Source organism: Sinohyriopsis cumingii, chromosome 1, assembly GCF_028554795.1.
Source record: "Sinohyriopsis cumingii isolate HCF-2022 chromosome 1, ASM2855479v2, whole genome shotgun sequence".
Lineage (NCBI taxonomy): Eukaryota > Metazoa > Mollusca > Bivalvia > Unionida > Unionidae > Sinohyriopsis > Sinohyriopsis cumingii.
The window spans coordinates 112,545,633-112,566,156 of record NC_142961.1 but is presented as its reverse complement, the minus strand read 5'-3'; the positions used below and the strand labels follow the sequence as shown (position 1 = coordinate 112,566,156).

The 20,524-nt window shown below is 42.8% G+C and overlaps 1 protein-coding gene across 2 annotated transcripts in view; it reads left to right on the top strand.

Annotated features, from left to right (window-relative positions):
- The window catches only part of LOC149807632 (thioredoxin-like), a 39,521-nt gene that overhangs the window by 5,910 nt on the left and 13,087 nt on the right, over window positions 1–20,524 (top strand). Inside the window, exons 4-5 of one of the 2 annotated variants that reach the window (XM_089969000.1) lie at window positions 323–388; window positions 1,852–3,920. The exons of the other annotated variant lie outside the window; for it this stretch is intronic. Of the exons in view, the coding sequence (XP_089825126.1) occupies window positions 323–388; window positions 1,852–1,914 (129 nt within the window). The 3' untranslated portion in view covers window positions 1,915–3,920. Of the gene's footprint in view, window positions 1–322; window positions 389–1,851; window positions 3,921–20,524 lie in introns of those variants that run through there. 2 annotated transcript variants of the gene reach the window in all.

Sequence of the window (20,524 nt, the reverse complement as noted above, 5' to 3'; positions counted from 1 at the left end):
GTGTTAGAAGTCCTGGGGATGACACAAGATCTGGTCTAAAAGTCCACTAGAAGACTCGCGTTATCTATTGATGGGTGAGTTTCACTTCCCTGCTTTAAAAAATTACCTATTTTTGTAAATTCATATTGTTCCGGGGAAAATCAAGCAATATATCTCTTCAGCTTTAATACGTCACGCTTTATAAGTCTTCCATGACGTTGAGGCTTCAGTTCGAAACTGAATTATTTGGGATATTCAAAACTGAGAATTCTTGTATACCACTTTTTATTCACAGAAGACACAACCACGAATTTAACACACAAATCTCTTTTATATTTTATAGGATGTGGCGGGAAAATACGAAATTTACGACATGCCGACATTCAAGTTTTTCCGATATGGAACTCTAGTATGTTGTTTTTTTCGCTATGGTTCCATTATTTTTATATGTTATTAGAGGTGCATGGAATTACCAGCATATCAGTTTACCGCAGTATTTTGTTTTCTTTTGATACCTAACACGGTACTTTTGCACTATAATGGTACGTTAGTAGTTTCCATCAGAAAAGAATTTACAAAAATTCCTGAGTAATCTTGTTACGAATTTAATAATATTAACAGCAAGTTTTCACTTTACATAACAAACTAATTATATTAAAACAATTCTACAAACTAGTTGTATTCGTCACAAATTTTAATTTTCAATATTACAGTTATAATTATATTTATGATCCTTTACTCGGATGTTTGACAGGTGTCGATGTGTCAACTTGGTGGCCAAATGGAATATTGTTAAAAATAATCGGGCCAAATCCAACTTCTGGAAAAAGTTCGTAGTTATCTGTGAGATATCCCAGTGGGATAATTTTGAGTTCATTCATTCATTTATCGTCGTTTCTTTAGTTAGCCTTAGTCTGCATATTAGTTGGCACGTGTAGAGATATTCTTACATTACATAGTTTAAATATATAAGTTCTAAAACTATATTTGAAAATATAATTGTAAAATCACCCATCAATGAAAAACGAAACCAACACATTCTCCATCAACTGCTAAATTTTCAGTATGAATTTAAATAATAATTTTGTTCCTGTTCTAGTAATATATATTAGTAATTTTAGATAGAAAGAATTCAGAAACTATGTTCCCATCGTCTGCCGATGTTTTCACTCTAAATAGACCTATAAAAAATTAATCCACCTAAAACTGTTTACTTACTTGGCAAATAATCGAATTAAAGTTATTAAAAGAACCTGAATCTGAGAGAAGTTTAGAGAATTAAATTACCAGCACTCTTAGCACCGACTCTTATAACATCTCGACCACGCACACATCATCATAAAAATGATGTTAAGTATCGGTGGTATATTCATCCGTGCGTAGCTGACACACTCACATGTAATACCCTATAATTATTTCTGTATACCTTGATTGCAGTATTAGGAATCCGGAATGTATTGTACAAATGAGAATTAATTACTAGGTCGACATGCGGGTGTGTCTACTACGCACAGATGCCTATAACATCATTTTTTGGTGATGTGTGCATGGTTGAGATGATATAGAAGTCGGTGCTTACTGGCAAGGCGATGAATGCAGTTTATCCGCAGACCCAGGTTCGAATCTCCGTACGGTACGAATTAAAATTCTCTAACCTGCATGATAATGCTATTTATTTGTATTTATAAACGTTATGTTACTATTATCAAGCATTATCCTGTTGAATCCACAGATAGTACTTACCGTTCTCTGTGTGTGTGTGTGTGTGTGTGTGTGTGTGTGTGTGTGTGTGTGTGTGTGTGCAGGAAGGGGGTCCATTGGGGTGACACCATATATATATTAAAATAATCTAAGATCATTTTTTATTTACAGATTAACGAACTTACTGGCGCCAACAAGGCACAGTTGAAACATTTTGTGGATACCCTCCGTTAACTTAAAATGTTGCCCTTCTAGTTCCAACAATACATAAAAAGTGCAGAAAAGGAGAGAACTATTTGGAGCTATTCTTCCCACCAGTTTTGACGTTCAATTAGTCGTGTCAAAATATGCGTCAGTGACCTGATGTTTTCTAGGTACTGTTGTGTTCCGCCAAGTTTCCGTTTGCTATGTTCTTTATATTGTGAATTAAGAAAGCTTCTCGACACAAAAGAAATATTCATTGCGTGATACTATGAGTGATATAGCTTTGGGGTTGGGGCTGTGACAGTCGATGGGATATGAACTTCGATGCCTATAATTGTTTGATGTTTGATCTATCGAACAGAGTCAGTAATTTTTAGAATTCGCGTGAAAACAGTAGTGTGGTTACAATGTGAGCACTCGGTCAGTTGTCGTTATGTACTGTATCTTTACATTGTAAAAAGTTTAAATTGTAGTCAGGAACATCCCCGTATATCGAGAACCAGGGAATATGGTTCTAATTTCCTCTGACTTTTGACATAACGTTTGTGGCAGGCCAGAACGCATTACTACAGACAAATTGGAAATTTACGAAATCCAACGGTAGCCTTACCTGCATGAAATCCATAGCAAGATGGTTTATTTTCGCAGACATAAGAATTAAGACATAATTTGTCTCCTTAATAAGCCAGCACGCGAGCCTACAACTAGTGTATATAAACTGGACCTCTCGTTTGCCCATTTCTTACTTACATCGCTTGCTCACGTGATCCAAAATCTTGATGTCTACATTTTCCTATAAAGAGAGAAGCTCGATGATGATTCGAATTATCGTCCATATGTTTTAGCAGTTCTACAACGCAAGATGGTGTTCAATACTTGATACTCGGCTCGTATATCGTCTTATTCTTGTTCAAGAAAAAGTATCTTGGAAATTAAATGTCTAAGAAGATGAATATTTACCATATCAACTTCGGACAGATATGGTTCAATAATGTGTCTCTTAATTATGAAAACCCTTGCGTCAAGCGACTATCAAATACTGCAACATCGCGGTCTTTGTGATTTTCAACTTTTCAACAGGGAATGCATCCAGAACTTATACCATAACGTAACTGTGCAAATATCTCTGACGGTAAACATAGGGTTTACCGTTTTGCAGTACAATGAGGCAGTGGCGTCACGGGGAGGGGGGGGGCGGGGGCTGACCGCACCGGGGGTGACATCAAAATGACTGTCTATAATTTCTTTGAATTTCTTAGCAGGAAAGAGGTCCAGGGGGTGACACCATGATTTACGCACACGACTGTCTATACAAGAATCATAATTTTGTGCAGGAAGGAGGTCCATGGGGGTGACACCATGAGTTACCGCACCAGGTGACACAAACCTTAGTGACGCCACTGCAACGAGGTGATCCAGTCACCTATTTTCCCCTCCATTTTCTTTTTTTTCTCCACCCACCCACCCCCGTCCAGAAATAGCATAATAACAACTCATAATGGCAAGCATTTCTAACAGAATTAAATATTTGTTCAATACCCTTGGTTTGCTTTTAACGTGTAAATGTGCATGACAAAATCTACTGCATAATAAATAGCCTTTATTTATGTATGAAAAAATAACTCGAGTTACTTGATGCATTGGGAAGTCATTGCATCTAATGTTTATAAATATGAATACGGTATCAAAGCAAGATTTGAGTGATGATTTTACTGTGTATTGTTGTAAGAAAGGTATTGTCACGTGTAACACATTACTTTTTTCTATCTCTCCATTTACTATTTATCCATGCTAAACAATTATAATAGGCCCTTGCAAATACTTATAAGTTTGATTTCGTTTTATTTCCATATATTTATCTTACATGCTACATTTGTAGGGGAAAATATGAGTGAGTTTCATGTTTGCTTGTTTGTTTTATGTTTGTGAACCATACAGCAAGATGTCAGAAGTCAGATAAAACGGGTAGATTCTAAGAATGTTTAGTTTACATAAAGAAAACCATCGTATATAATAAAGTCTGAAATGAAATCATATCTATTCTACTTTTTTCATTTGAACTATCATTGGCGAACACAACCTTTTTTCATATATATTTCTTTTTACTATGTAAACTGGAAACAAAAATCATTTCATCTCAATATTCAACCATTCGAAACATTCTTTTACTATTATAAATGTCATGACTATTTTAAGATTATGCGTCTAAAGCCCTTGGAAGTTGGTAAAAATTTAAAATATACAGTTGTTCACTGTCATTTGGGAGTTAGTAATTACGTAAAATATACAGTTGTTCGTTATCGTTTGGGAGTTGGTAATTATATAGAATACATATGTGTTCGTCGTCAAACGTGCATTATGTTAATATGCCATGATAGGCTTTAAATCTGCACAGTCTGTGTATGTCATTAATAGCTTTAGATCTGCGGCTTCAAAACTCTATTTTATCAAGGCTAAGTTGTATTACCTATCCTTTTATGGTCTGTCCTGATATCAAGGTTAGGTTGTATGGTCTGTCCTGTTATCAAGGTTTGCTTATGTGGCCTGACCTAGTATCAAAGCTAAAAGCTAAGTTACATGGTCTGTCATTGTATCAAGGCTTGATTATATGGTCTGTCCTGGCATCAAGACTATGTTAGACGGTTTGTCCTGGTATCAAGGCTAGGTTATGTGGTCCTTCCTGGTGTCAAGGCTGGGTTATATGGCTTGTCTTGTTATCAAGGCTAGATTGTATAGCCAGTTTCAGTATCAAGCCTAGATTGTATGACCTATTTCAGCATCAAGGCTAGGTAGTATGGCCTGTCCTGGTATCAAGGCTAGATTATATGGTCTGTCCTGGTATCAAGATATAGTGATATGGTCTATCCTAGTATCAAGGCTAGGTTATATGGCCTGTCCTAGTATCAAGGCTATGTCGTATGGCCTGTCCTAGTATCAAGGCTAGGTTGTATGGCCCGTCTTAGTATCAAGGCTAGGTTATATGGTCTGCTCTGATATCAAGACTGAGTGATATGTGGTCTATCCTATTATCAAGGCTAGGTTATATGGCCTGTCCTAGTATCAAAGCAATGATATGTGATTAGTCTTAGTATGAAAGCTAGGCTATGTGGTATTTCCTAGCATCAAAGCTAGGTTATGTGGTCGGTCGTAGTATCAATCTAGGTTATGTGGTATGATCTACTATGAAAGCTAGGTTATGTGGTCTGTACTAGTATCAACGCTATGCTATGTGGTCCTAGTATTTATTTGCTCTGAGAACTCTGGCAGTGAAGGCGAAGTCAGCTTTGTTGGATTAGTTTTATCCCGTCTTTTACTCATATCCAGTCTAGAAAGTAACCTAACAATTGGCTCATAATGTAAACTCAGTGTTTACATTATACTGGAGTAGTGAAGGGGGGCACTTTACGTACAATGGGAATTAGCATTAAAAACACCCTTGGGGCACTTTACGTACAATGGAAATTTAACATGGAGAAAAATCGTGGGGCACTTTACGTACAATGGGAATTTAACATGGAGAAAAATCGTGGGGCACTTTACCGACAAGGGGAATTTAACATGGGAATAGAGTTTGGGCTTGTTTAGGGACAAGGGGAATTTAACATGGGATTTTTTTAAAAAAAATTTTTAAAAAAGGGGTAGGCAATTCAAAAGACTATCTCTTTTCGAGAAATATGGCTGGCCCTGAAAAGGGCCTTTGGTTTATGTTAATATACCCTTAACATAGAGGGCATTTGCGACATCTTCTTTTCCTCAAACTTCGTCTTACAGCAGGGCCATACATCAGAGTCCTCTTGAGGCAACCTTGTCTCTCTATATAGACTCTTCTTATCCACAGGCTGCTGTTGGTCCTGTGGACAACGGTCCACTTGGCTCGGACATACATGAGCATGTCCGTCCTGAACATCATTGTTGACACAAGGGTTGAAGATTCAACGTCTGTCCACATGTTGAGGCTCCGAGAATAGGTGAATCAATGCAGTGAACGGCGCTTATTTATAGGGACAGGAAGGATTGAAACGGATTGAGTTCATTCACCAATCCAAACACGCGTTACAGAATTCAGTCAGTCCGCATCCAATCGTAAGAGTGCAGTATGTGACGTCACGTAGTCTATATAGATTCGCTAGCGCTTGTGTGCAGTCAATCTATGCGACAGTGATTCAACATGACGGAAACTCAGAAAACGATCCATTGGGGTGCACCAGCAGGAGAGACTGCCCAAGGGAACTCGGACTTACTTTCAGAAGAAGTGAATTGGGATTTTGTGGATTTTCTCTCCTCGCAAGAATTTGTTCCGGAACCTGCGTTACCTTCTTCATTACCGCAAGTGGAAAATTTTAGACAGAGACAAAAAGAAGAATTGGAGAAATTTATACAACGACAAAAGGAAGCGGAACAGGCTTTTCTCCTACAGCAACAGCAACAAGAAGAAGAGGTAAGAAAAAAACAACAGCAGCAACAGCAAGAAGAAGTAGTAGCAGCAAAGAAACAAGAGGGTGAAAATCAAACGGTCACGGTACTGTTGGACATTTTAGCGGAGTTAAGAAGTCTGAAACAAATGTATCAGACTTCATTATCACGACCGAAGAGAATACGACCTTCCCGAGCTAAACACGTCAACCCTGTGACTAAGCCTACCGTACCACCCTTAGTGATTTCAACCCAATCATCATCAGCATTACGCAGTTCAGAAGTAGGCCTTGGCCGTGGCAAAGGCATAAGGCAGTTAAAGTTGATTGGTTAAACTCACCCTTTCACCATGAAGAAAAAAGGCCCTTTTCAGGGCCACCCACATTTCTCGAAAAGAAATACAATTTCAATTTGCCAATAACTCAAAAAAAACCCCACCCATTTTACCCTTTTAGTACGTGTCTGTGTATGAGTGCGTGAGTGTACGTTCTTATTTTAAAATCACAACTCAAAGACACTTACCTTATATCATTCATTTATTCTTTTCTCCATTTTTTACAATCCAATTCACAATTCACAACACAACACTTTAATGAAAAGTTCATTGACTTCTTCTTTCTCCTTGTTTAGTCTCTCTGTTTCTTGAATTTCTTCACTGTCTTTTCCTCATTTTCTTCCCTTCTTCTTTTCTTCTTCTCCTCTTTCTTTGCCTCTTGTAAATAGAATTGTCTTTTTTCTTCCTCTAAAGAATCCCTAACTTCTTTCGAAGAATCCCTCTCTTCTTCTGAAGAATTCCTCTTTTCTTCTGACTCCTCTTGTTTCTTTTTTGGGCAATCTGGAGACCAATGTCCTTTTTCTTTACAATAATAACAGGTATCTTGACTTTTGTCTTTTTTAGTCCCTGTTTTTGTTTTTTTTTGACGGTCTGGACACTCTGAAGACCAATGCCCTTTCTTCTGACAGATATAGCAAGTATCTTGACTTTTATCTCGAAAGGAAGGAGAGTAGTCTGTCGGCTGGTCTGAAGAGAATTTTCTAATGACCCCTCGCAAAGCTCTAACGAAACGTTCCATCTGGTCAGTCTCTTCCATCGTTGTGCTCGGCTTGAGAGTGAAATGAATAGTGAAAGGACAAGACACACACCCTTTTATATACGCTGGTCTGCTATGACTATAAAGTAGTTTATGGTGTTTGAACTTGAGTCATTTGACTTTTTGCTTTCAAGATGAAACGATCCCATTCATTCGAGAAGAAAGAAGAAGAAAGTAAGAGGCAGAAACGTGATCTATCGCCTCGAACCAGGGCTGAAATCTTGGCACAAATTCATGCCAGTGATTTTGAAGAGGACATGAGTGAACCAGAATTTGAAACCTCTAAACCAAGTTTACCACCCTTAGTCAACCCTGAAAAGTACTATTCCATTCGAGAGACGGAAAAGCGCTCCTCTAGAAAATTTAGAACCACGGCTTACAAATACACGGTGAAGTTTAAAGATTTCAAGGCTGAAGTACCGTTAGAGAAAGCAGAAGTGTTCATCACTGAGGTGTGGGATTCTTTGCTCACTGCACTCAAGCAACAATGTCAACCCAAAGAAGACGATCGCTTGAGACTTTCCATACAACACGACGGTTTGAAATCCCCTGTTTGGATCGAGTTTAGCACCCCTGCAGAATTGACCGCTTCCAAAATCATGGACAAGATTCAACACGTACAACAATCTAATGACCAGTTTGACATCACCGATGGAAAAGCCACATTGGACATGACCCACGTCTCTCCTCCTCAAGGGACCGGACGCAAAAAGATGTTATTGGTGGACGACCTTCGCAACACCAAAAAGAGTCTCGTCCTAATTAACAACCCTCATGACCAGATGTGTTTAGCCCGTGCCATCGTGGTGGGACGAACCTATGCCAACAAGAACGACACGGTAGAATGGAAAAGAACCTGGAACACTATTCAACGATCCGATCGAGCCAAACAACGAAGCGAAGCAGAACTCCTGTTACAACAAGCCGGACTGTCCAAAGACACACCCTGTGGCATTCCTGAGATGCAAAAATTGCAAGATGCCCTAGCTCCACGATACACCTTGAAAGTGCACCCTCAAGAAGTGCGCGGACCTCTGTTGTTTCGAGGCCAAGACTTTAAGGACGGAAAATACATTCACCTTTATCATCACGATGAACATTTCGATACCATTACCAGTATCACCGGATTCCTGAAATACAGTTATTACTGTGAGAAATGTGACCATGGTTATAACAATCGAGAGCAACACAAGCATTGTGGATCGAAATGCACAGGATGTTTGGCCTCTTCACCCTGTCTGAGCGAAGAACCAGTGCCTTGTTCAACTTGTCTGCGCACGTTTGTCAGCCCTACCTGTTACCAACAACATCTGAAAACGCAAGGTTCACAGAAGAAATGCGCTTGTCAACTGCTGAGATTGTGCTCTACGTGTGAACAAGTCATACGTACCAATAATACCAAGGCACACGTATGTTCAGGAAAGAAAAAATGTCACATTTGTCACCACATCGTGGACTTGGAACACGAATGTTACGTGCAAAAATACCAACCCCCACCAGAGAAAGAGGACGGTCACAAGAAGAAAGGCAATTTCATCTTTTTCGATTTCGAATGCATGCAAGAGACCGGCATTCACATTCCTAATTTCTGCGTGGCTCATCGAGCGTGCGAGAAGTGCATTCAAGAACCTATCTTCAGTCATTGCCCTCACTGCAGCAAGATACCCGGAGGGCGTGAAAAAATCTTTCGGGGACCAAACACGTTAGACGATTTTGCCCAATGGGTCTTAGACCCCGTCGACAAGACGTGGAGCCAAGAGGACATCGAACGTTACGGAGATTGTCATCGTCATGCCACGGTGATGGCTCACAATTTCTCCGGATACGATGGACAGTTTCTTTTGAGGTACTATACGGAACAAGGCACCGAACGTCCTAAAGTGACTTTGAACGGAGCCAAAATCATTTTCATGCAAGTGGGACAAGTGCAGTTTAAAGATTCGATGAGCTATTTGGCCATGCCTTTGAGTCGAATGCCTAAAACGTTTGGAATGACAGAAATGGCTAAAGGGTACTTTCCACACTTTTTCAATACGGAAGCCAATCAACACGCCGTTCTACCCCATTTACCTGAGGCTCACTATTACGACCCCGACAACATGCGTACCGAACAACGAAAAGCTTTCTACGCTTGGTACCAGGCTCACGCCTCGGACCCTTTCGACTTTCAGGAAGAAATGCTAAAGTATTGTCGTTCCGACGTGGACATTTTACGGCGTTGCTGTGGAAAATTTCGAGAACTGTTCATGGAACACGGAGGGGTCGATCCTTTGAAAGAAGCTTGCACCATTGCCAAAGCGTGTTCCTTAGTGTATCGACAACGATTCATGCCTGAAAAGACCGTGGCTGTCATCAGTCCTCAAACGACCCACTTTGTCAAACGTCAATACTCGGTCAAAGCCCTACGTTGGTTACATTACTTGTGCGACAAGGAAGACAAGTGGATTCAGCATGCCCGCAACGGAGGGGGCGAAAAGACCATCGGAACGTATTCGGTCGATGGCTGGGACTTAGAAAACCCCAAGATCGTGTACGAGTTTAACGGTTGCTTATTTCACGGATGTCCCGTCTGTTACCCTGACCGTGGCACTAAAAATCAGTTTTTGCAACGAACCATGGAAGACTTGTACCAGGACACTTGTCAGCGGCGCCTAAAGTTGGAACAGCAAGGATACCAAGTGGTGGAAATGTGGGAACACGAGTACGATCACCGTATGAAAACCGATCCCGAGTTTAAACGCCTCGTGGAAAGTTACCAGTTCGTGGACCCGCTGAACCCGAGGGATAGTTTGTACGGAGGAAGGACCAATGCCACCTGTTTGCTGTACCAAGCCGACGAAGAGAAAGGAGAAGAAATCAAATACTTGGACGTGTGTTCGCTGTATCCCTACGTGTGCAAATATTGTCGTTTTCCCGTAGGGCACCCACAATTGCTGACGGAACACATTGACCTGGTCAACATTCGACAATACGAAGGCTTGATCAAGTGTAAAGTTTTGCCTCCCACGAACCTCTACCATCCCGTCTTACCTCACCATTGTCAAGGCAAACTGATGTTTCCCTTGTGCCGTACTTGTGCCGAAACGTGCAACCAAGACCAAGCTTGTCAGCACACCCAGGAAGAACGGGCCTTGACGGGAACCTGGGTCAGCGTAGAATTGTTCAAAGCTTTGGACATGGGATACCAACTGTTAGAAGTGTACGAAATTTGCCACTTTCCCAAGACACAACAATACTGCAAGGGTGACCCTACTCAGAAAGGCATTTTCGCCGACTACGTGGATGCCTTTTTGAAACTGAAACAAGAAGCCAGCGGCTATCCTTCCTGGTGTCACACTCCCGAAGACCAAATAAAATTCAAAGAGAAATACTACGAACAAGAAGGCATCACTTTAGACCACATCGAGAAAAACGAAGGCAGGCGATCGTTTGCCAAAGTGATGTTAAATTGCTTGTGGGGTAAAATGGCACAACGACCGTGTTTACCCAAGACGGAATATTTGACAGAACCTTCCCGCTACTTCCAGATGATTCACGACAAAACCAAATACATGAAACACGTGGACGTCGTTCGAGAGAATTTAATCTTGGTCAATTACGAAGAAGATCTCGACTTTGTACAAGACGACCCTTTTGGAAATGTCATCATTGCGGCTTACGTGACAGCCCATGCTCGCTTAAAATTGTACGAAGCTTTAGAACTGTTAGGGGAACGCGTCCTGTACTTTGACACGGACAGCTGCATTTACATCCATCACCCGATTCAACATCACCCTAACATCGAAGGAGACCGTTTAGGAGCCTGGACAGACGAGCATCCCGACGACAAGATTCTAAGTTTCGTCAGTGGCGGTCCCAAAAATTACGGCTACGAATACCGGGACAAACAAGGAGAAGTGCACACGACGTGCAAAGTGAAAGGACTGACTCTGAATTATCGTACCAGTCGAGTGGTCAACTTTGGGGTATTGAAAGAAGCCTTGCAATCGGGAGAGGATGGAAACTTTAAAGTGGCCACCTATCAACCGAACAAGATTGTACGTTTACCCACTCACCACATCGTCAGTCGACCCTTGGAAAAAGTCTATCAAATTGTATACCAGAAGCGAGTTCGACTTCCCAATCATTTCACCTTACCGTACGGTCACGTCGGTATTGGTCTGTATATAAAAAAGGAACCCTAGGCAAGATCGATAGTTCATTGGGACTACCAAGACCGAGCGAACAAGATGAATACTTTGAAAGAGGCATCGTTCCAGTTTGGGGATTGTAAAAAAGTTGTATCTTCCTCTAGTGTGACTAATACTGGATGGATAAGACCCATGCATTGCGACGGAAAATGTCCGGAAGGAAACTGCGATTGTCCATGTGGTTACCATTGTAATTGCGTAACGGAGTTTGCAGACGAGTGCGATTGTGAGCCTTGCGATGGGACCGATGCTGTACCTTGTGACCTGAGCGATGCCGTAAAGCATCATGGGAACTTTAGTACCCCTATCATGGAAAGTGATGCTGTGCGTGTCAAACCTGTGGGATGCGAAAGTGATGCTGCTCGTCCTCTTGGACATTTTACTGGGTTTCGTTTTAAAGGGGAATGTCCACCTTCACGTCTACCCCCTTACGGATGTCATCCAGCCCTGAGCAAACTCCTACCTATGTCACTTAACCCTCATCGAAACGAACCTGTGAAAAACGAATATTCGTTTCCTGTGCGTTCGTCGGAATACTGTGACTTTGAAAATCGTCTTCAATCGTTCAAAGGAAAATGGCCAAAGTATCTGGGAGGACCGACCCCTGAAGAATTAGCCAGAGCCGGATTTTTCTACTTGGGCGAAGGAGATAAAGTCAAGTGCTTCAGTTGCGGTGTGTCACTTCACCACTGGGAACCGCAAGATTCGGCCTACGTAGAACATGCTCGATGGTCACCGAATTGTCATTACTTACCTTTAGTGGGACCGAGACATTGAAGTAACTTTTTACCATAATAATCTGTTCATGGATACTTTACAAGAGAACATTCGTGCTTTGCCTGTGGAGTTGAGAGAACGCATTTATCGAGAACTGGTCAAAATACAAGTGAAACGTAAAGAACAATTGCATCCGTTACGTCACCGGTGTTTGAACCACTGGTACCTTCAGGCTATACAAGGACTGATTGAGTTAAAAGTGTTCCATTGGACAGACATTGATCAACGACCTCCTGGTTATAAAAAGGAATCGTTTGGTATGGACGATTCTATCTACTACATTGTAAACGTACTGCATCGAATTCCAGAGGAAGAGTTAACGAATTACCAACATCTTTCACGCAATGTCAACTTGGTGAAAGAGGAAACTTCTGAACGAATTGTAATGTGTAAATTAGTGGTGAAACGATTTAGATTCGACAATGAATTAAAACCATGTTTGTGCAAACAGTACATTTCTTGTGTCAGACCAAAGAGGATTTAGTATGACCTATTCATGGATACTTTACAAGAGAACATTCGTGCTTTGCCTGTGGAGCTGAGAGAACGCATTTACCGAGAGCTGGTCAAAATACAAGTCAAACGTAAAGAACAATTGCATCCGATACGTCACCAGATCTTTAACCACTGGTACCTGAATGGTATAAGAGAACTGATTCGTCAGAAATTCTTTCAATGGTCAGACATTGTTCAAAACTTTGAGGTCGCTAATGATCGACATGTTCATGATTATGGTTACTTCGAGATTCACCTAGTGCAACGCATTGAGGAAGACAAGTTAAAGGATTACAAACATATTTTACGTGGAATCTGCTTAGCGGAAGAGGAAACACCTAAACGAACTCTGACGTTTCGGTTACAGTATGCAAGATTTAGATTCCCTACTGGAGAACGAAGATCTCTGGCTAGAAAGTACGTGTATTGCATCCAAAAAAAAGAGAATATAAAAACAGGCTGCCATGCCACGGTTTATGTCACATGTCATCCAACAGATTCCGTGGAAGGAACTCAATGACCATATTCAAACCGTGGATCATTACCATCGATTATTACAAGAACTGTATCCATTCAATTTGGGACGACAAGTGGTGTGTGTCTTAGTGACTTGTTTTTTGGGATTTCGTTTACCAGCCGATTCTTTGTGGACTCTTTACGATCAGTACTTACCACCTCCATGGCCTTAAATGGTCACGAAAAACTCCTTTTGCTCAAAGCCTTGCGGTTTCATCTGGATACTTCTCGACCTCAACAGGAAAAAAAGATTCGTCAACTTTTAGCTACCCAAGACGTGTATGACGATGTGTGTGTAGCTTGTGACTTACACCCTCATTGGACAGATGTTCGTGACTGGAAAAAGGGGGGTTTTGAGGCTTGGACCCAAGAAGTGGCCCAGTATGCACAAGAGTTGTTCAAGGAAAAAAGTTACTTTTCAACCTGTGTTAGTGACGGTGCCAGAAGAACCCGTCACCGAGAACAACCACTCGCTTCAGGACAGGACTGTCATGGACATTCCTGAAAGGTCATTCCGGGAGGACACTTGTGTGACAATACCTCATGTAGAGACTGTAAGAACATTACACACTGTCCCTAGGACATCTTGGTTACCCAAAACATGTTGTACAGACACTTGTTTATATTCCACTTTGATCGCTTTGCTGTGTTTTATATTCCTGTACATCACTATTTGGGTTGTATGTATTTTTGTCTTTCGTGTTCATATTTGAAACATTCAATAAACGTGTTCTGAAAAAAGTATATAAACTCTTGTCTTGTTTGTTTTTCGTGTCACAAGTGACATTTCTCACACCATGGCTACCTCTGCTGTCTCTGCTCCCTCTTCCTCTACTGTCAAAGTCATCGACGAACACTTAGATCGTGCCAGTTGGGAGGCTTTGTATCTTCGCCATCCCTTTAACATGCTCATTGCTGGACCTAGCGGTTCAGGCAAAACCGAATTCGTCAAACGTTTGATCGAACATAAACATCATTTGATCGATCGGCCCCCTCAACGGATCGTGTGGTGTTACAAAGAGTGGCAATCGGCGTACAACCTCTTGCGTGAAAGTCAAGGCGATTCCATCGTGTTTGTGGAAGGCATTCCTAAAGAAGACGATGGCATCGTCTCTGACTCCCGTCTAACCCATTTGGTCATTTTCGACGACATGTTAGGAGAAGACGAAGAAGAAATTAAATTGTGGTTTACGCGCAAAGGGCATCACCGTAATGCCAGTGTCGTTTACATCACCCAAAATTTGTTTCAACAAAGTAAAGCCCATCGCACCATCAGTCTCAATGCACATTACGTGGTCTTGTTTAAAAGTCCTCGAGATAAATCGCAAGTGCAAGTCTTAGCCAAACAGTTAGGAACGCCTTGGCTGACTCAGGCGTACGACGATGCCACTCAAACTCCACACGCCTATTTACTCGTCGATTTGAAACCTACGACCTCCGAGGATTTGCGATTTCGTACCCACTTGTTTCACCACTGGTGCCAAGACGGAGGGCCTGTCCTGTACACGTCTCCGTCCTCGACTTCATTTCACTCCCCATGAAAAAAATCTATAAAAACCTCAGACCCTTTTTCGTCTGTCTCACACAGTGTGAACATGACGTCCCTTCAGTCGCATCTTCCCGTCAAATTGATTCGTGCCTTGTATGGCATCAGTCGAGAAAAAGATCCACAAACACGAGCTCGTGTCTTAGAAGCTAGTCTCAAAGAAGTCTTACGATGGTTCACGGTGACGGCACGTCAATTACTCCAAGGAATCATTCAGATTCCTCATCAAACCCAACGCTTTTTCGATCGAAACAAAGTCGCTTTGGTCCAACTGGCCGATCCCCGCATCGACACTCAAACCAAAAAGAAATCATTTTGAAACCTGGAGGGAGCGGTACTCTAGGAGGGGTCATCATTCGCTCACTCTTAAGATGGGATCCTAATGCCCCCAAAGTTATCCCCAAGACAAAAGTCCAACGAAGCCCCAAGAAGAAAAAGAAAAAGACCAGGTCCCCAAGAAGAATAACTTCTCCAGTGGCAGGACCCTCCTCTTACCAGACACCACCACCATCACCCCGGAAAAAGAAAAGAAGCCCCCAGAAAAAGAAACAGAGAAAAAGTCCCCAGAAAAAGAAAAGTCCACAGAAGAAAACTAGTCGCAAGAGAGGCACTTCGGCCAGGACGCAACCTTACACTCGCAAACCACGACCTGCCACGGCAGTGACTGCGTCTCCGGCATCCTCACGTTCGTCCACTTCTCCGTTGATGACACCCAGAACTGAAGAGTACTTGGAGACGTTGATCACACCAAGAACATCTCCGTTGATGACCCCCAAAAGAACTTCCCCAGTGGCAGGACCTTCCCATTTAGCGGCAGTGGCTGCTGCTCACAAAGTACCTTCTCCTAAAATCAAAGTCCATGAAAGATCGGGCATGTTACAAAGTTTACTGGATTTGTCCAAGCAAGAACTGGCTCGATTTAGTCCGTTGCGTACCCCTGCACGACGTGTCATGCCTGTCCTCAAACTGATACGCCGTAAAGACAATCAGTGGCGACGCGTTCCAGTATAAAAAAGGCCTGTGACCGAGTCGGGTATCAGTGTTTTTAGGTGCTCCTAAAGACTCAAAGATGTCACCCTCCAGAAAACCCCAAGGAAAAAAAAGGAAAGGACTGCCACCACGTTTAGCCAAACATGGGGACATGTTATCTGTCCTGTCCAAAGCTTCTCCACCCCTACGAAAAAAACTCATTCAAACGGCCTCCAAAGAGGTCATCGATACCGTGTGCGAATGTTGTTTGAACGTTTTGAAAGGCACGATCCCTTTGTCCAAACACCAGAAACAATGCTTAGGCAAACATCGTCACGTTCTTCGGAAAATGGTTCAAAAGAAAATTCCCATTCGTCAAAAAAAGAAGATGTTGGTCCAACGTGGAGGCATTTTACCTCTCTTGTTAGGCCCCATACTAAAAGGAGTCTTGGGAACCATGTTGGGAGGACTGATGGGAGCAAGATAAAAAGGCCCTCGGAAGTCCCAAGATCTCAGAATTCACCCCTGACAACCCCATGGAAGGACGAAAACTAGCTTTAGTGCCTTACAAACGATGGATGGAATACCATCGGTGGCAAGAACAACGCACCCCGCATTTACCTCCCAATCCCAATTTGAGCGAGATGTCCCAGTTACAACACGAATTGCAATCCTTGATGGATCGCCAAGATTTGTCCGAAACAGAAAAATCGCAAAAGTATGGTCAACTCTTGCAAAGACTGCAACTCTTTCACCAGAAAGCTTTAGACGAAACAGCTTTACCCACTCTAAAAGATTTTAAGACCTTGATGAAAAGTCCAGCACCATCATTACCACCACCACCACCACCACTACCATCCCCAAGGGTTACCAGAGATGCTACCCCACAAAGACCTGAGGAAGAAGAGATGCGCGAAGTGTTTCAAACACCGTCAGCAGCTCCCATTTCGAGTAAGATTGCAGGATCCTTGTTGACCCCGTCCCCCACACCCCAACGAGAAGAAATGAAAGCTTGGGTTAAAAAGATGATGTCCACGCCTTCTTCGACAGAAGTGAAAAAGAAAGAAGGGAAACCAGAAGTGAAAAAAGAAAAGAAAACCAAAGTCATTCCATTGCCACCTCCACCTCCACCACCACTACCTTCGACTTCTACTCCCGTAGCCCATCGGACACGTAAATCCGTTTCCAAACCACCCTTTCGTCCCACCCAAAGTAGCATCACCGAAGAGTGGGTGACTTATTAACACACCAACACAAAAAATGGAAAAAGTCTTAGCCAGCATTTACTACGATCCCTCGCATCCTGCAGGTTACGCAGGAGTTCAAAAATTGTATCGTGCTGCCAAAACGCGGCTGAAAAGTCTCCGTTTACCTCAAGTGCAACGATGGTTACAAGAACAAGCTACCTACACTTTACACAAACCCATTCGACGCAAGTTTGCCAGAAGTCGCACCCGAGTGGAAGGCATCGATCATCAATGGCAAGCCGATTTAGCCGATGTCTCTCATTTGGCCAGCTACAATCGTGGTTACAAATATTTGTTTTGTGTCATCGACGTCTTTTCCAAATTTGCCTGGGTCGTGCCCTTGACTTCCAAATCGAGCAGCGAGTTAGTGCGAGCCCTGCAACGGGTGTTGAAACAAAGCGGTCGTCACCCTCTTCGATGGCAAACGGACAAAGGCACCGAATTTCTGAACCAAGCTTTCCAAAAAGAATTAAAGAAACGTGACATTCATTTTTTTACCACCGAGAATCCCGAAACCAAAGCCAGCATCGTGGAACGTTTTCAACGCACTTTGAAAGAACGCATGTGGAAATATTTTACGCATCACCACACTCTGAAGTACATCGACATCTTACCGCACCTGGTGCAAGCGTACAACCAATCTTACCATCGAAGCATCGGACGTGCCCCGCAAGACGTGACTCCCGACAACGAAGTGCTGGTGTTCGAGCGCCTGTTCGGTACGTCCCCGACGAGGGCTGTCCCCAAGAAAAGTGGAGAGTTGACCGTAGGAGATTGGGTGCGCATTGGCAAAACCAAACGCACTTTCGACAAAGGTTACTTACCTAACTGGACGACCGAACTGTTTCGCGTCACTGGACGAGTACATGGCCGTCATCCTGCCGTCTATAAATTGGAAGACATGAACGGAGAAGTACTCAAAGGAACGTTTTATTTGCCCGAGTTACAACGTGTCACCAAAAAAGAAGACGACGTGTACGACATCGAAAGCATTCTCGAACGCAGAACCCGTAAAGTGGGCAAACGACGTGTCAAAGAAGTCAAAGTACATTGGAAAGGATATCCACCCAGTTTCGATTCTTGGATCGACGCTTCGCAAGTCATCGACTATAAAAAGAAGAAGTGACCATCATGCCCTTTCACACATCAGACGCAGCTACGTCGACCAGTCCTTCTTCCCCTAGTTCTTCTGTGCAAGATTTACAAAAACAACCCTTGTGGGTGTGGTGTGGAGAACGTGTGCCTAAAACGCAAATCGTCTTTTTCTGCCAAATCTTCGTGGTGTATTGTGTCATCGGGGCAGCCATCGCCAATTTGAGTTTGCAACAAGGAGACAAACAATTGTGGACCATTTTATTGAGCAGTTGCATCGGTTACCTGCTTCCCAATCCCTCCCTGAAATTCTCCTCAAACGGGAACGTTGTGTCCAGTGCCAGTGTCAGTGCCAGTCACCACTCCAACAACCACAACCAGAACCCCATTTTGGGCGGAGACACGCCTCTGACATCCAGTAATATCCCCTCGGACAGCCACAGAACTCTGGAATTATGAGTCACCAAAACCAATTTTACTTAACCTTACCCAGTGACAGTTCCATGGAGGTGTTTCCCCACAACACGTTGTGCTGTTACACGGCCAAATTACCTCAAGCCATCCAGTTAGATCACGAAGCCCATTGGGAAGTGGCTTTAGTAGAAATGATTCACCCGACCCAAGTCCACAATATCACTGCCCAGCAAAATTGGTTTAAGGTGGAAGTTCATGACAAACAATTGCAAGAGGAGTTGGATAAGATTGGCACATCTACCAATAAAACCTATGATGACAAAACTAAAACGACCACCTACAACTTGTTCATTCTCCCAGGCTATTATTTCAGTGGTCATCATTTGGTCAGCGCCATAGCCTCCAGGTTTAATGGCGTGTTCCATAAAGCTTTGAGTAATGTCCAAAAAAGTGTCACCCTGGAATACCACAAAATAGCTCGTCGCTTTCTGATGAAATTTTCTGAGGGATCCAAAAAATTCATGTCTTTCTTATTTTGTCCTGAATTGTTTGACATATTGGGCGGTGACACGGAGATGAGAATGGCCATGATGAAGAAAAACGAATTGCCAGTCATTTCCGACAACGATATTTTTGCGAGGTATTTTCGTTTACCGGTAGAACTGAACCAAGGACTGAATTTGATCTTTGTGTATTCCGATGTGGTGGAATACAACGTGGTGGGACACACCTCCGTGCCGTTACTGCGTGTCATTCCTTTCAAAGTGGATTCTGCCACAAACGCTGACGAGGAAGGTGGAAACACTTATCACGTTCACCGCGAATTTGTCCATCCTCACTATTTGCCGGTCAGCAAGTCGTATTTGGACACGGTCAACATTACTATAAAAGGAGATTTGGGACAAAATATTCCATTCACCAAAGGAAAAGTCACGGTGAAACTCCATTTTCGAAAACGGTTCTCTCACGACTCGTAAGTCATGTATCCAGTGTACCAAGGGGTGGCTCGACAGCGAGGACACGGTTTAGGAGACATGTTAAAATCGGCCTTTCGTTCGGTGGCCCCGGTGTTGAAACCGATGGTAACACGAGGATTGCACGCCTTGAAAGATGCGGCACTGACACAAGGCAAAGAATTTCTCCAAAATGTCATCATCGACAAACAAAACCCTAAAGAAGCCTTCATGAGGGCAGGCAAAAATGTCTTGCTGCAAACGGGTAAAGACATTTTAGGCCGACGAGACACACCTATAAATGCCCTGCACGCTACCGAATCAGGCATTCAGCAAGGACAAGGCAGAAAGAGACGACGCAGAAAACACCCTTTCACCAGACTTCAAGCGAGAAAGGCCAAGAAAAGAAGAACCGTTCGAGACTTAGACGTTTTCGATTATTGAGGAAGAACAAAAAAAATGATGCACCGAGAGTCTTGTGCTTGTTCCAAGACGGAACTGGATATGTTTGCCATGCCCCCCACCATGATGACGATGCAAGAATCCCAGTGGGTGGAATTTCACCCGGTCTCCTCATTGACCGATTCCGCTCCCATCGAGTTTGAAATCAAAGGACAGCCCGAAGATTACATCGATCTGAATAGCAGTTACCTGTATTTGAAAGTCAAAGTGATCAAAACTGACAACACCAATCCTGGAGCCAATGATAGGGTAGCGCCCGTCAACAATTTCATGCATTCCTTGTTTAGCGAAGTGGACTTGTACTTGAATAACAAACTGGTCAGTAGCAGCATGGATACTTACCCGTATCGAGCCTACTTGGAAAATCTCTTGACGTACGGAAAAGAAGCCAAGAACACTCATCTGGATGCTTGCGTGGTATGGAAACCTGACACGGCAGGTGAGAACACGTTTAGCGATACAGCCCTGACAGCAG